The sequence below is a fragment of the Hippichthys cyanospilos genome, chromosome 5 (assembly GCF_059441005.1).
Source record: "Hippichthys cyanospilos isolate Australia breed blue-spotted pipefish chromosome 5, RoL_Hcya_1.0, whole genome shotgun sequence".
In the NCBI taxonomy this organism is placed as follows: domain Eukaryota; kingdom Metazoa; phylum Chordata; class Actinopteri; order Syngnathiformes; family Syngnathidae; genus Hippichthys; species Hippichthys cyanospilos.
In genome coordinates this window covers 15,213,991-15,229,569 of record NC_142373.1, presented here as the reverse complement: position 1 = coordinate 15,229,569, position 15,579 = coordinate 15,213,991, and the positions used below count along the sequence as shown (strand labels likewise).

At 46.2% G+C, this 15,579-nt stretch overlaps 1 protein-coding gene across 1 annotated transcript; it reads left to right on the top strand.

Annotated features, from left to right (window-relative positions):
* Window positions 1–659: 659 nt before the first annotated feature.
* Window positions 660–15,100, top strand: LOC148423709 (SH3 domain-binding protein 4-like). Its single transcript, XM_088415782.1, has 5 exons — window positions 660–846; window positions 7,414–7,598; window positions 7,925–10,272; window positions 13,959–14,147; window positions 14,217–15,100. The coding sequence occupies exons 2-5, from the start codon at window positions 7,475–7,477 to the stop codon at window positions 14,445–14,447; spliced, it is 2,892 nt and encodes a 963-aa protein (XP_088271908.1). The 5' UTR covers window positions 660–846; window positions 7,414–7,474; the 3' UTR covers window positions 14,448–15,100.
* The last annotated feature ends 479 nt before the right edge of the window (window positions 15,101–15,579 follow it).

Below are 15,579 nucleotides of genomic sequence, written 5' to 3'. Positions count from 1 at the left end.
CCATCTGTCCACATGGAAAAATCAAGATGAATGAAAAAGGCCACCCGTTACCGCGCCGATCGTCTGATGTCTGTGAGTTCACATAGATGTGAGGACCACACAAAAATCAGCACCACTTGGCTGAATAAGAGGGACCACACTCATACGTAACAGTTAGCATAGCAACCTCAAGATGTCAAGAAAACATGACAACGGGATTGAGGCGTATTAAATAGAAGGATCTGCACTGCCAATAATCTGACTTTAGATACAAAAAAACCCCCAACTTTTCAATATTAATGACAGTAAAGTTACATTCTATTGTAAACTGTAAAAAAACAAATCACAATCACCCCCCCCACACACACACACACACATGTACACACACATACACGATATTTAAACGAAAAAGCTTTTAATAGATTTCATTTGAATTTCAAGTCAAATTTGTGATTATTTGTAGACATTGACATAAAAACAAATAGTTTTGTATTTCGTGTTGACATCTGATGTGCTGGTGATGGATGGCAAATTGCTTGTTTTTACAATTTTTTTTTGAATGGAAAGGCAGAGGCTGTGCCGATGACGTCTGGCGGCGGAGCCCCTCCCCGGCCGGGTGACATCAGCCGGGCTGTCCGCTGGCCTGGCGGGCGGGCGGACACTCGCTCGTTCCCCCGCTCCCTCCCTCCCTGCCTCCCTCCCTCCCTGGCTCCCTCCCTCCCTCGCCAGCTCTCCAGTCCAATCGCCTGTCCACCGCCTGGGTTGTCGGCGGAGCATCTAGCACAAGCAGGCCGACAAGCGAAGCTCCACGCCGGCGGCTGCGGCGGCTCGGCTTCGCTGGCGAGACGAGGCGCGCCGTGCTAGCGGGTGAGCTGCCATCTTTTCTTCTTCTTCTTCTTGCCGCCGTCATGGCGGCGCGTTTAGCGGGGTGGTGGAAAGTTTGCGAGACCTGGAGCCAAGTGAGAAAGCTCTCCGACTTCTCAAAATCGACTCGACGTGCACTCGGAGGTTGTTCGATGCCCTTTGACTTGTCGCGGGTCCCTCGTCCAACACATAATGCCGTGAGAAGGTGAAGCACGGGGTTGCCATGGAGATGAGGAACGCGGATGCTCCGAACGGCTTATTCGGCTTCATCCGGCCTCTTTCGATCAGATACTAGCTCGATAGGTGGGCGATATTTTCCGAGACGAAACGGGACGTGTCGTGTCCCTTTCAGTATCTTTGATTTGGAAAGTGTGGTGCGCTATGCACGCCATGCCGACAGGGGGCCACCGTGAGAAGGCAAATTAAATGCCGCCGTAGGAATGGAAACCAGAAACAGCGAATCAGCTAGCTTCGGCATTGGGCGAACGAAAACAACTCAAATTTAAACACTGGATCAACAACAATAACCAATACATACATATAACCACTAAGCACTTTTAGGGCCTATATCGAATTTGTTAGTATGGATTTATTTTTTCACTCGCTTCAGTCAGAAATATACATTTTGTTAAAAAAAAAAAAAACGCGCCATGTTGTTTTCTTGTTTAGATTTTGTGAAGGCGACCTTACCAAATCACAACAATGTACATGTACATGTTATAACAGCTAAATAATATATTGTAATTTTGTTAAAATGAATTGAAGAGCGATATAATATATTGAAATTTTGTTCTAATAAATGTCATTTATTTAATCATTAATAAATGATACACTCTTCCAATGTTGATCTGTGTGGACAATAACAGTTGAATACTGTGAAGAAAAGACCAAACTGTGTATAGATGTATGTAAAAAAAACCAAAACAAAAAAACAATATTTTAAAGGTATTTTGTTGCATTACTTGTCATCTGCCCTGGGAAACATTTTCCTTGTTCCTCCAAACACTGCAGCAAAGGGAGGGGAGAAAAAAAGTGAATTCAAGGAAACTCTGACCGGGGGGGCATTTAATAACCTTGATCGACAGGGGAGTCAAAGAGCATTGCCGCGGTAACAGCAACTACAGACTCACAATTTTGTCTAATTCTCGCTTTTAGGTGGAAAAAAAATGCTCGATTGGTGTCTAGCAGGAACTTTTGACTACTTACACAACATTTGTGTCATGAGGGCCAATTGTGATTTCAAACAGGCAACAAGTGATTCCAGGATGGAGACCGAAAGAGAGCAGAAGGTTGTTTTTGTTCTACATTGGATGTGATGTTAGCAGAGTGTAGCGCGCCGTCGGCCTGGATGTTCGTGGAAAGTTGCGCCGATCTCGAGTTGCTTCTTGAATGAGCTTCATTGTTTCCAGCAACACATGTGACTAAGATAAGCCTCATTGGACCCCCACTCTCCTCCAGTCCTGCTCCCGGGGTCACGTCATTGCTTGGTATCAGCTGGTGAGCATGTGACCACCTTAACATGCAAATGTTTGTTTGTTCACCTGCTGCGGGATACGCTGATGGATGCTAAGCAGCTAGCGACGAGCGACTCCTTTCGCAATGGCGGAAGAGCGATACAAAGGACAACACTCCCTGAAATCTATTTCATTTGCTTTTTCCTGGACCTGTAGACACAGCATGTCTTTATGTTGATGCTAGCTGGCTTACCGTGTTTGGTCCTTGTATGAGCAACATGATGAGGGCCTGCCGCGTTTGTGGAATTGAAAGAAACATGGAAATGAACACTTCAAATACCTTTAAGAATGCTGCTTTACATATCACTTAGAGTCTGACCAATCTGGATGATTTAAGGCTGATGCTGACTTTCATGTCTGTCAGAGAGAAAATTCAATAGCCCATTAAAAAAACCCCATATTATATATATATATATATATATATATATATATATATATATATATATACACACACACACACACACACACACACACACACACACACACACACACACACACACACATTTTACATAAATTGATCCATTTTCCATGCATTTTCTTGAGTCGCTTATTCCCACTAGGGTCACAGACTTGCTCGTGCCTATCCCAGATGTCTTTGGGTAGGAGGTGGGGGACACTCTAAACTGGTTGCCAGCCAATCGCAGGGCAAAATTTAGAGTGAGCAATACACCTGCCATGCATTTTTTAGGAGTGTGGGAGGAAACCGGAATGCCCAGAAAAAAAACATGCAAGCTCAGGTAGAACATGCTAACTAGAGCGAGGTGGATTTGAACTCAGGATTATGAACTGCGAGGCGGATGTGCTAACCACTCTACCACCGAGCCACTCAGGACAGGAATAATATATTTTAGACGTCTAGTAAGGTTCTCCCAGAGGTTCTTGTCAAATTCTTCCGTCGTGAGAACTGCTATTAAGTAGTAGTGCGTGTGCTACATTCATGTAACACCAGTAAACGGGCAACTTCAAATAATCCATAGTGCCACTTGGGTCCATGGGGACCCCAAAAAATTGCTTCTTTAATTTTAGATCTATATTTTATTTTAGATCAATCAGTTATGTCATTATTCTCTGCCATAAATCTGAATTATCACCCCCCCCCCCCCCAAAAAAAAAAAAAAGAACGTCCCCGTGGGTGGCCCTTGTCAACAGCGTGATGAAGAGTCACCTCACGAACACAATGAACGTGTGTGTGAAAGTGATGATGTCATATACATGATGGGCAACACTGACAAAGAGCGCCGGTGGTGGTCACGGTTGTCATGGCCGCCGCCGCTTCGGGCAGGCCCCTGCTGAATAATTCATGATGTCATTCCACAGACCAACATTCCTCTCATTCCTCCCGTCCCGGTCCTGGTGCTGTGCTCTGCTTGCTTTGGAACAATCACAGCCAAACTTTACACTTTTTTTTCCTGTTAGGGCATCAAAACAGTCTGTGTGGGAATGTAGGAATCTTTTTGGGGAGGGCAAAGGCGATATTCCTTCCAAGAGCAGGATTCCAAAAGTTTTACCATTTTGATATTGCTGGCTGGCTGGCCATGTTAGACCTCATCCAGTTAGCTTAGCATTGGCTTGTAGTCACTCCCTCACTTCAAAAAAAGGGGTTGTCATATGGTACGAAGAAAGGTTTCCGCTGTCATTTTGCATTTGATTGACAGCATTAAAGTGTGAGCAACGTTTTTGTGTCTGCAAGCTGGTAAAACACCCACGTGTATGACCCTGTTAACAGTCCTTGCGTTAGCTTTGCTATCAATCCTTATCTCACTGAGAAGCAAACATTTGTGAGTGTTGTGCGAAGGAAGCGAATGTTGCATTCTTGTTAGGGTCATTCAAGATCGCAAACTTTCGCTAAACGTTTTCAAAGCTTTCCCAAAACTTTTGTATTTTCTATCTCGCGAGGTGATCCCTCTCTTCGAACACACCACTCTCAGGCCTTGTCTACACTTAGCCGGGATTCTTGAAAACTGCCGGTAAATGTCTCCTGTTTGCCCTATTTTTTTGCCCTTTTTTTCGTTTGCATCAAAACGGAATCTTTCAAAATCTCTGGCCAAATCTTTCAAAACTCCGGTTTCGCGGTTGCGTGTAAGACTTAAACTTAAACACTACTTTTGTCCCGCCAAAGACACAGCTATCTGTGACACCAGAGGAAGTTCTTTCTGATTGGACACGTCAGAGGCAGAAACTATTTCTGATTGGTCAGGATTTGGCGACTACTGCCGCCTAGCGACTTGGTATGCATGTAAATGAATGAAACCACACTGTGCTGGATTCATGTAGCAGCGATTTCTTGAAATCAGCAAAGCAATGTGGACGTAGGTTTTTTTTTTTTTTTTTTTTTTTTTACACGCAATGAGGGCGGAGACTATGTGGGATTTAAATACGCCTGGTTACGTGTAGACAAGACCTCAGAGTGAATTTCTGAATGCGCGGCTTATCGTCACACTAGTTACCTTGTCTGACCATCTACTTTAGCCCTTTTCAAACTCAAAAATTATTATTGTTTACATACTGTGAACTGGTTTAGCTTTAGCACGTTTTTATTTGGATGCTAGCTTACAAAATACCTGGCTAACTAGATAGCTATCGATGCCCCCTTTGCACTGTAGTTGTCAATATTTCCATTGCACGTTCAAGCTTGTACCAAGCGTGTTCCAGCAAACCCACCCAGCAAAAACAACATCGCTTTGACTTATTGGTGCACCTTGCATGTGTTTTTCTAGTTTGTATTTGGACGATCGCTAATTTGCTAACTACCAAGACCGCTTCTATTCTATTCTATCACAACCTGAAAAAAGTATAAACATCACACTGAGTTCTACAAAAATCTGTTTTTAATTAAACTCATGACAGTGACCGCCTAGTTTTACTGTATGAAAAGTTCTTTCATTCAACAGTAGCTTATCCCTCTTTCCACTTTTGTAACAGTAAGGAACGTTAAAAAGAAACCTAACATGTACAGTTAATCAGTGTTTGACCTGTGCCGTAGTTTGACCCCTTAGCAGATGATTTCTATTATTTTCTATGAATGGGAAGAGATTTGAGGTTCCGGCTTAGATACAAGCTGTTGAGAGCTCAATGGCTAACTTGCTTGCTGGCTGAGGTTCAACTAGCCACAAGTGGTTCAAAATGATTTGTTCATAGTTAGTCTATGAACTAACGTGAGATAAGAGCTCGCATAAGAGGGAGTATCACCCTTCCAGTGGTCTCAGACTGTCATCACAAAGGCATTTCCTCCTCAGCCGCTCGCTTCCTGCTTCCCGGCAAGGGGGCCAACGCGGACCTAAACGGCCAACTCCGCCCCCTTTGGACAGCCAGGATGCTTGTATTACTGTGGGTGGGGTGCACCACTTCAATAGTTGCGGGCCGAAGGCTGGATGCAGTGATGAAAATTTTTCTTCTCATTTAGGAATGACTATCACGTGTGTGGGATATTCAGACATCAGTGAGCACAATGTACAATTTTATGTTGTAAAGCCATTGCTGCTTTTGCCATTTACTCAAGATAAACTTCTCTTTGCACTACAAAGTCAACAAAATGACAACGAATAATACAGAAGAGTCAAGAAAAGTGCATGGCATGCTCAAACACATGTAATAAAGATCTTCCTCGGAATAACTGCCACAGTGCACGATTGAAATAATCCATATATTAAAAAAAATAGTAATTGAGTGGAAATCCGGTTGATCTATTTGGGTAAAATCCGACATTATTGCTTATTGTCAGCACAAAAGAACGTGAACGCCCAAAAGTGGGTCAGTGTAACGGCAGACTTTTAACATTTATCACGACATTCATGAGCATGTCGGTCACCGCATAGCGTCCTCCGTCATGATGACAACGATAAAAGAATCACCATATCGGCTTCGTGAGCGTAGCTGTCCTGAAGCCTTCTTGAAAATGGAAGGCATGCAGTAACCCTGGCAACTGCAGCTGAGGCTCGCATGTAAACATCAAAGTGAAATTCCCTGTGTGTGTGTGTGTGTGTGTGTGTGTCTTTCCTTCACTGCTTTTGACCCAATAATAAAAAGAGTAATGGCTCCTTCCTGCGAGCTATGATCTCACTAAGCATTACTGGGTGGTCCGCTGTCTATGGGACCACCCGGAACAATGCACAATGCAGGGAGGAGATGTGAAAGACCATTGAAAACAAAACTACAAATGTCTAGTAAGGTTCTCTTAGAGGTTCTTGTCAAATTCTTCTGTTGTGAGAACGTAACATGTGGTAGAGATTAAGGGCGTTTTCATAGCCGGAATTTGAAAGCGTGACGGCAGGGATTCCCCCTTCCTTTATCTCCCGTCGTTGCAGAGCAACGCGGGCTGGTTTTGAAGCATGCAGATGGGCCGTAACGCTTCCTGTCAAGCCAAGTTTATCTGTGTATCCCTTTGTCTCCTGAAGAGTTTCAAAGGGCTGTGGAAACAAAGACCTCCAATCTAAACTCAAAGACCGATTTGAAAAATACTAATGAAAAATGGAAGAATCCTTGAGAATGGATGACAGATTGAGGAATCCCACCTCCAGAAGAGACAGGGCAATATTGATCATATATCACTGTGCAATGAGAGTTCAAAGAGCCTAAGAGACCTTTTAACGGGCCAAAAATCCAAGCGTGAGGCAAATGCGGGTGTTTCATTGGGATGTTAACATATCTACAGAGCTAGCCGCTCTAATCTCCACAGGTTTCATGCTTCTGAACCTTAAAAGAAGAATAATCCAGATCTTGCAAAACTCTTTATTTTATCTCTCACTGAAAGACCAGCATTTTGCTAAGAATAGGTTTCAGGAGGAAACATGCAGTACCCCTAAGCTAAGTAGGAATGTGTTAAGTCTTATAATATTACTCTTAAGTCTGGTAATATTGTGTTAAGTCTTACAATATTACAAAAGTAAATAAGAAAATCTTAAAACTAAATCTAGCCAGTGGCTCAAGTATAGGCAGTCTGTAAAAATGCAGAATTTTTAAGAGGATCAAAATAAAAAGTGGCATACAAAGGGTGAGAATTCACCCATAAAAAGGAACTTGTTAAGTCATTTCCTGAAATCTTTGTGGTGTCTTTCAGAGATGACGGCAAGACGACACCGCTGACGTCGCACTCTGCCAGCAGGGAGTCACCAGCAATCATGGCCGCTCATCGCATCAGAGCCACGGCCAATAGCAACGCTTCGCTGCCTCGCTGCAGGTCCGAGGGCACGCTGATTGACCTCAGCGAGAGCGTGTCTGAGTCCAGCCTCATTGACGTCAAAGGTGAGACCCCGGCACACCGGCTCGTAGCGCTAAGAGACCAAGACCGAAATTGATTACGCAATAGCCTCGACACGACAGGGTTTTGTGTGCGTAATTCGGGGTTAGGGATAGAGTTCAGCAGCATTAGGCAAACCTAGGTCAGGGGTTGGACTTTACCTAAGGTTCAGGTTTGGGTCTTCGTGGTTAGAGACCCAATTAATTAGCTTTACAAATACTAGATTTGTTGTTGGGGTTAACATTAGGATGAAGGTTAGGTTATTGGCTGTGTGCAACATTTGGCTTTCACTCGACCGTATCTGATGCTGTCCCTGATCTTATGTTGCTAGTGCCTTCTCCCAGTGCCTTACGCTTGGACACCACCACCTCTTTCGGCACGGCGCGAGAGGTAGTGGCCATCAAGGACTACTGCCCATCCAGCTTTACCACTCTGAAGTTCTCCAAAGGCGACCGACTCTACGTTCTGGATACTTCGGGCGGCGAGTGGTGGTACGCCCACAACAACACGGAGATGGGCTACATCCCGGCCGCGTACGTCGAGCCGGTCGGTTTCAGAGACTCGTCCTTCAGCGACAGCGGCATGATCGACACCGCGGGGGACACAAGGGAGGAGACGGCCTCGGAGATGGACCTTCTCGGTGAGTGGGCTGGTGTCATTCTGAAGCCTACCACTTTCCACAATGGAAATCCTTTCACAACCACACGTACCTCAACCAACCCCTTCCTGCACGGTGGTCCTCAAAGCCCGCTGGACCAGAATAGCAACGACAAGTCAGCCGATCTTCTTCTCTTCGACACTCCGCCGGTGTCAGAAACCGTCACGGGTGCCGTGGACTTAAGCGCATTTGCCGGCGGTCTTTTTAACCCTCCCTGTAACACTGCAGGGTCCGGTCTTCGAAGGGATAACCCCTTTTTCAGAAGCAAGCGCTCCTACAGTCTGTCCGACATGTCAATCCTGCAGGCGCAGTCAGAAAACCCTGCCATGTCCAGCAGTTTCTTTGGCACCCTTAAAGCGCCAGCCCCAGAGCAATTCCAGAGCAGGGAGGCTTTCCGGACTGCCTGGCTTAGCCACCGCAAGCTGGCCAGGTCCTGCCATGACTTGAACTCTCTGGGCCAAAACCCGGGCTGGGGTCAGACGCAGCCGGTGGAGACCAGCATTGTCTGCCGGCTGGACAGCTCGGGAGGTGCCGTCCAGCTCCCAGACACCAACATCAGCGTCCACATCCCTGAGGGACACGTCGTGGAGGGGGACACCCAGCAGATCTCCATCAAAGCTCTTTTAGACCCACCTCTGGAGCTGAACAATGACCGCTGCACCACCTCCAGCCCAGTGGTGGAGCTGAAGCTCAGCAACATGGAAACCAAGACAGGCATTACGCTGGAGATGAAAGTTTCCGTTGCGGTCAAGCCGGAAAATCGTGCGACCGCGCAGATACTTTGCGTCCGAAGCGACTGTAAAGATGGTCCATACGCCCCCATCTCACAGACCTTCCTGTACGGTGACACGGTTCAGGCTTCCCTGGACAACTTGGAACCGTGCATGTACGTTTGCGCTGTGGCGCAGTCCCAGACCACATCTCCAGAATGCAGCGTGTGGGATGACGTGGTCAAAAAGATAACGTTAGGGGTGTATGGACCTAAACACATCCACCCCTCCTTCAAAACAGTCGTGGCTGTGTTTGGTCATGATTGTGCGCCCAAGTCATTGTTGGTGAGCGACGTGGGTAAACGGGCGCAGTCTTCGCCGCCCGTAGCACTGCAGCTGTGGGGCAAACACCAGTTTGTCCTGTCCAGGCCCCAGGACCTCCGTGTCGGCGTCTACTCCAACATGGCCAACTACGAGGTGAAGGCCGGCGAGCAGGAGGCCAAAGTTATTCGCGGTTTTCAGCTCAAACTGGGGAAAGTCAGCCGGTTGGTCTACTTGATAAGTTCTCGCAATGGCGCCGACGTTTCGGACTTCACCCTGAGGATCCAGGTCAAAGATGACCAGGAGATCATACTGGCCCAATTTTGTGTTCAGACGCCTACTCCGCCGCCCAAGACGGGTCCAAAGACATCCATGCAACGTCGCTTTCTGAAAAGAAAGGAAGTGGGCAAAATCGTCCTGTCTCCTCTCGCCGTGGCCACAAAATACCCGGTGTTCCATGACCGGCGGATCACCAACCTCAGGTTTGGAAAGCTGATCAAGACGGTCATCCGACAGACTAAAAACAGCTACCTGTTGGAGTACAAGAAAGGAGACTTTGTGGCCCTTCTGAGTGAGGAGAAGGTCAAACTGAAAGGCCAGTTGTGGACCAAAGAATGGTACATAGGCTATTACCAGGGCCGGGTGGGACTGGTCCACACAAAAAACGTGCTGGTGATGGGAAAAGTCAAGCCCATTTACTTTAGCGGGCCGGAGCTCACCACGTCCTCCTTGCTGGAGCAGGTTCTGAGGCCCTGCAAGTTCCTCACGTACATCTACGCCTCGGTCCGCACCGTCCTGATGGAGAACATAGGCGACTGGCGGGCCTTCGCCGATGCCCTGGGCTACCGCAATCTTCCCGTGACGCACTTCTGCCGGGCCGAGCTGGACAGTGAGCCGGAGAGGGTGGCCTGCGTCCTGGAGAAGCTCAAGGAGGACTGCAACAACGCGGACGGCAAGGAGCCAAAGTCTTTCCAGAAGGAGCTGCTCACGGTAAAGTCTGCCAAGCCCAGCGTGCTAGAGGGGCTTTGCCCATCACTGCCGTATCAGTCTGGCACAACCGTGACCGATGTCACTGTCTCGGCTGCCTACTTCCTCTCCTTTTCTTTTCTACCGTCTACATCCTGTGTCTCCTGAGTGTCAATAGTTGTGCTGTTCCGCTGGCTGCTTTGTGTTGGTCACATTTACTCTTGCTTTTTCACTCGTCTATGTTCCGGCAGTCTTTTTTTTAAATTGAGTCACTGCTCTATGTATTAGTTAGCTCCTATTCTGCTATGTATTTCTTAGTCTACATTACAGTACTTCAGGAGAGTCATTAGTCAATATTTCCTGAAGGAATTCAATCAGTTATCTTTTACTAGAAGTCACTGGTGCAGCATGCTGAGCTATTATTCACAGTCACTAGTCTTCTGTGAGTTACTCAGTTCACGTTCATTGGTTGCTTGTCAATAATGGGGAAGTTGCTAGTCTACACTTGGCAGTCACACTGCAATGTGTGTGACACAAAGCAAGAAAATGACAAAGGTGTGGAGTCGGACCAAAGTAGCGGTGAAACATGCGCAGGCAGCGGATGTGTGGATGTCGCAGCGACTTTAGCGCACACTGTCATTAAACATTTATAGACAGTGGATGGATGGCTGGATGAAGAGAACATAGTCCAATCTGGTGAGCGAGTGTCGCGAGCTGCTGCCATCGGCGGCGCAGCTGGTTATGTTTCTCTTGGATCCCAGCTCAGTGGGTCCTGCCGTGTCCACATGACGCACAAGTCCCTCCCTGATTGGCCGCTGTCCACACTGGGGTCTATTTTTAGAAGAAAGCAACACAGAGAAATCAGCGCACTTGTTACTGGCTCCTGATTCCCCAACACATTAACATTTTATGATGAGGTAGCCATCCCTCTCAAGTTCTGATTCTATGATGAAAGTTGCGGGCCGGCACGTTTGCTCCTATGAGTATCTGGTCTACTATGAGTTAAACAATTTTCCTCTTGGAGTGCTTTTATGGTCTACTACGTGGTAGTCACTAGCCTATTGTGAGTTAGTAAGTGTTCCTTTCTGGTCTATTATATGAAAGTTGCCAGTCTACAGTTCCTACTCTAGTATGAGTTGAGTCTACCTGTAGCAAATTAGTTCTGATCATGCTTCGGGTTAATTACTATGGTGAGTTGATTCCTATTATAATACCAGTTAAGCCACTCAACTCCACGTGATGCGTCCTATTCTACTGTGAGTTACGTTTCACTTTACAAGAGTTTGTCACTGTTTGTCAGTGAGTCTTTGGCCTTAGTGTTGCTCATTAACCTGCTAGAAGGTAGTCCGTCGTCTCGATGGACTATCATTATGGCATCTCCGTCTGAAGAGTTAGTTTCAAATAAACTCTGAGTTAGTCGCAATTCGACCATTTATGTACCGGATTAATTATTTTGGCGTTAGCGGTTACTAGCTTGTACTGAGCCTCCTCTCGTCGTCAATGCAGCAGTCCCGACTGGTCCCCAGACATCCTCCTTAGTGCCGAGTTTGAAATGCTGATGTCTTGCAGAAGCTCCTCTTCCACCAAGACGAGGAGGAGGAGGATAAAAGATCAGGTGCCGGCAGATGTTTCCTGTCTCATTGTTCACAAGAAACACGGCGCCGGACCGCCCAGTTCTGGATTTGGCTTCCGTAAACTCATAAAAAAATGAAAAATAAAAAAACCCCCACAAGATTAGATTGTGTGGTTGTCATTTTACATCGTGCTTAAACTAAAGGAAGACATTCAAAAAAAGCATTTATCTCCATTCAGACAGAAGTTTGAGGTGACCCCCGTTACGATTTTTTAAAATCTTTTACCCCATTTGCGATCTGTGTAACTGATCATTTAATGGCAGTTTGAATTTTTTCAAATGCGATCCAGGCCCCTTGAGAATGTGGTCCATATCCAATCTTTAGTCATGCGACTTCTGTCTGAACAGCCAGGTTGTTTTCATCCGACCCGCACGTGATTAACAAGCGATAAACGTCACAATTCCGCACTCAAAAAGCTGGAAGCACATTGAAAAATGGCAGACAAGCTAAAAAAAAAAAAAAAACCCTTCTCCCGGTTACCTCCTTAAATTTAACAGATTGATAAAATCCTGTATGACAACTATTTCAACATCACAAGGTATTCAATTGTGGTACTTCCGTAAACACAAAGGTTAAGCGTGCTCGCTGTGTGTGACGTCACGTTGCCCTCTATGTACGTGCCGGACAAATTTGGGCAATGTATAGTTTACACACGGGTCTCATGCTGGTCACATAGAGGTTGCCTTTTTTTGGAAACATGAATGACCTCACGAAAAAAATCGAATTGAGCTGCCTTGCTGTCTGAAACTGTCTGAAAGTTATTATTGTAGCCAAGATAGAAAGTCGTTAGATCACTCTGCACTGCAAGAACGCAAGTTTGTGCCTATCTAAACCTCATATCAAATAAAAGAGAATTCCAGAGCGAGCGCTTTGGAATCTCCGGCCTGACCTTCCCGCACGGATCAGATAAGAGCATCGCGGCTCCGGTCTACTGCGACCACTTGCTCTTATTTTTCCCCATCTTTGTTCCCACGTTTCCTACGTCGTGGCCTCATTTCACCAGGGCTGAGCCGAGCCGGGGTGGGAGAAAAAGCCCACTATGGAATGCGAAAGTCATTTTGGTCCATCAGACAGAAGGGTCAGAGTTCACACACGCCAGTTACGAGACCAAGGAATGGGGTCGGAATGTCGCGCCAGGCTGGAATGGGAAAATAACCATGGCAATAAGAAAAATCAAGAGGAGATGAAGAAGTAGCTTGTTTGGAAGCCGCCGCCGCCAGGCTTCTACAAAAGTATACTAGTATTGTCTGTACTTCTACTACTTTTACATTTCGATTGATTCGACCTTCTTGACCCGCACTAGCTCGCGTCCTACCTCGTGCGATATCACATAAAACGCCCTGTGAAAGTAGCATATGATAGCATGTTAGCCACGTTACCCGTGGTAGTAGCAAATACAGTGGTGCTGAAGCTGAAAAAAAAAACAGGAAGTGAACAATGTGATGGGTTGCTGCTTCAGAGGAGGACTCGGATGCGGTACACAATATCACAATATGAGCTGCACACAGCGGTTAAGGCAGGCAACATGAGAGGGGGAAAAAAATTACGTTTTGACAGATTTCGATGGTTGTACTAACTGTCACTTTCAAAATTACGATATATCGCCAATACGTTTATGGGCCGATGTTTAGTTTGAATTTCAGTTTGTGGGCCTTAAAAAGCAGGGCTCGACAATAAATATATTGTTTGAAAAAAACTTTCCTTCTCGGTTGACAGAAGGCATTGCATGGCACATATAATGACGTAAAGACAGAAATTCTTGTCATACATGTTTGTGTCACTAGAAGTTGAATGGGTGTCATATTTAACACATTTCTGCTTCATTTATGTTGCACAACTTGCCTTGAAATGCTGGAGATGCATTAAAAAGTCAATATAACTGTAGAAGTTCAAGCAAAGGTTATCCAAATCTGCTCACGTAAGCCCAAAAGGACACGAACATGGTCAGGATTCTTGAAAGGATTTGGCCCCGATGAACGCCCAATGCCACTTTGCTAAATCCGACGGGGTGCCTTTGTTGTCCTTAACTTGTCCGTTCACCCGATGTCAAGTTGAAGTTGATGTGCTGCCTGTTAGGCCCTGCTGAAGATGGACTGCCAGGGACTGGTAGCCCGCTTGCTGATGGACTTTGTGCTGCTGACCACGGCGGTGGAGGTAGCAGGACGCTGGCGGGAGCTGGCCGAGCGCCTGGCCAAGGTCTCCCGCCAGCAGATGGATGCTTACGAGGCGCCGCACCGAGACAGGAATGGGACGGTGGACAGCGAGGTGAGCGCCGGCTGCTGGTGACCACGATAATGACCGTGTGACAATGATGACTATGATGCGTTGCTGCAGGCCATGTGGAAGCCGGCATATGATTTCCTGGTGACGTGGGCGGCGCAGATGGGCGACAGCTACCGAGACGTGATCCAGGACCTCCATGTGGGCCTGGACCGGATGAAGAGTCCCATCACCAAACGCTGGAAGCACCTGAGTGGGACCTTGGTTCTGGTCCACTGCCTGGACGCCCTCCGCAGCGCTGCCTTCAGCCCCGCCTCCGGCGCGCCCGAAGACTTGGCCATCTAACGCATCTTGACTTCCTCTTGGGTGGTTCTTCTGTGGTTTCGGTCGCCTGACCGGCTCGGATATAAGCTCTCGCGGTCCTTTAGGCTCGCCTTTTTCTGTCACCTTTTGCATTCTTGCTTGTTTTGGAGCTTGACGGCCCCGGACGGTTCTGCCACAATGCTGTCAGATTTTGATTTCAGTTTCAGCTTTCTGAGGCTATCGGCATGAATTCTGGTGCCAACAGGCCGGTTCTGTCAAAGATTAGGCAGGTTCACTGAGTTGTTCTGATTTGACTGGACCTTCACGTGCAAAAAATTGCCAAAAATTACTGAGGGATCCTACTTTGGGTCTTGTTTTTGTGCCAACGTTCACATCCTTGCAGTATTTGGTTCATCCTACACCCGATGATGTCCCGGTGCCGTCGGGTAAGTATGTAAGTAGGGTTGTGGATGCGATGAGATTGTGGTTTGAACAAAGAGGAGCACGACATCTTGTGGCCCGTCTGTGCCTTTCACTTGCCTGATGTCACGGCAACGGCAAACAAGCCAAAGCTCCAAAACAAACAAGCCGCGTTTTTTTCACACGTGGGACCTTGCACGCTGTCACGTGAAATTACTTTGTGACATCATCGCCGCCGTTGCTGCTCATCACAAATAAAGTGTCAATATTTGTGAGTCTTTTTGTGTGTCTGTGTGCACAGGTTCAAGTAGTTAATACTTTGTGTAATTAATTTGCTAACTATGAATTTTCATGTCCAATGAATACCATTTTTTGTAGGAACACGACTCACCTTTTTGCTTGCTTTTGTTACCCTCTTTGCATGACTACATCTGTGAGGCTGCTTTGTCTCCACCAGGGGGCGTCAAATTCTTGCTTCACTTGCCCACACCGAGCTAATGATGAAGATGACAGACAGGTAGCTAGATAGAGACAGACAGACAAAACTATAGAGGACCTAAAGTGCCGAAATTCAATAAATAAATACCATTAAATAAGAATAAGTGTCATTAATTAAATGACATAAATGAATAATGAATTAAAGAACTATATATATATATATATATATATATATATATATATAGATAGATAGATAGATAGATAGATAGATAGATAGATAGATAGATAGATAGATAGATAGATAGATAGATAGATA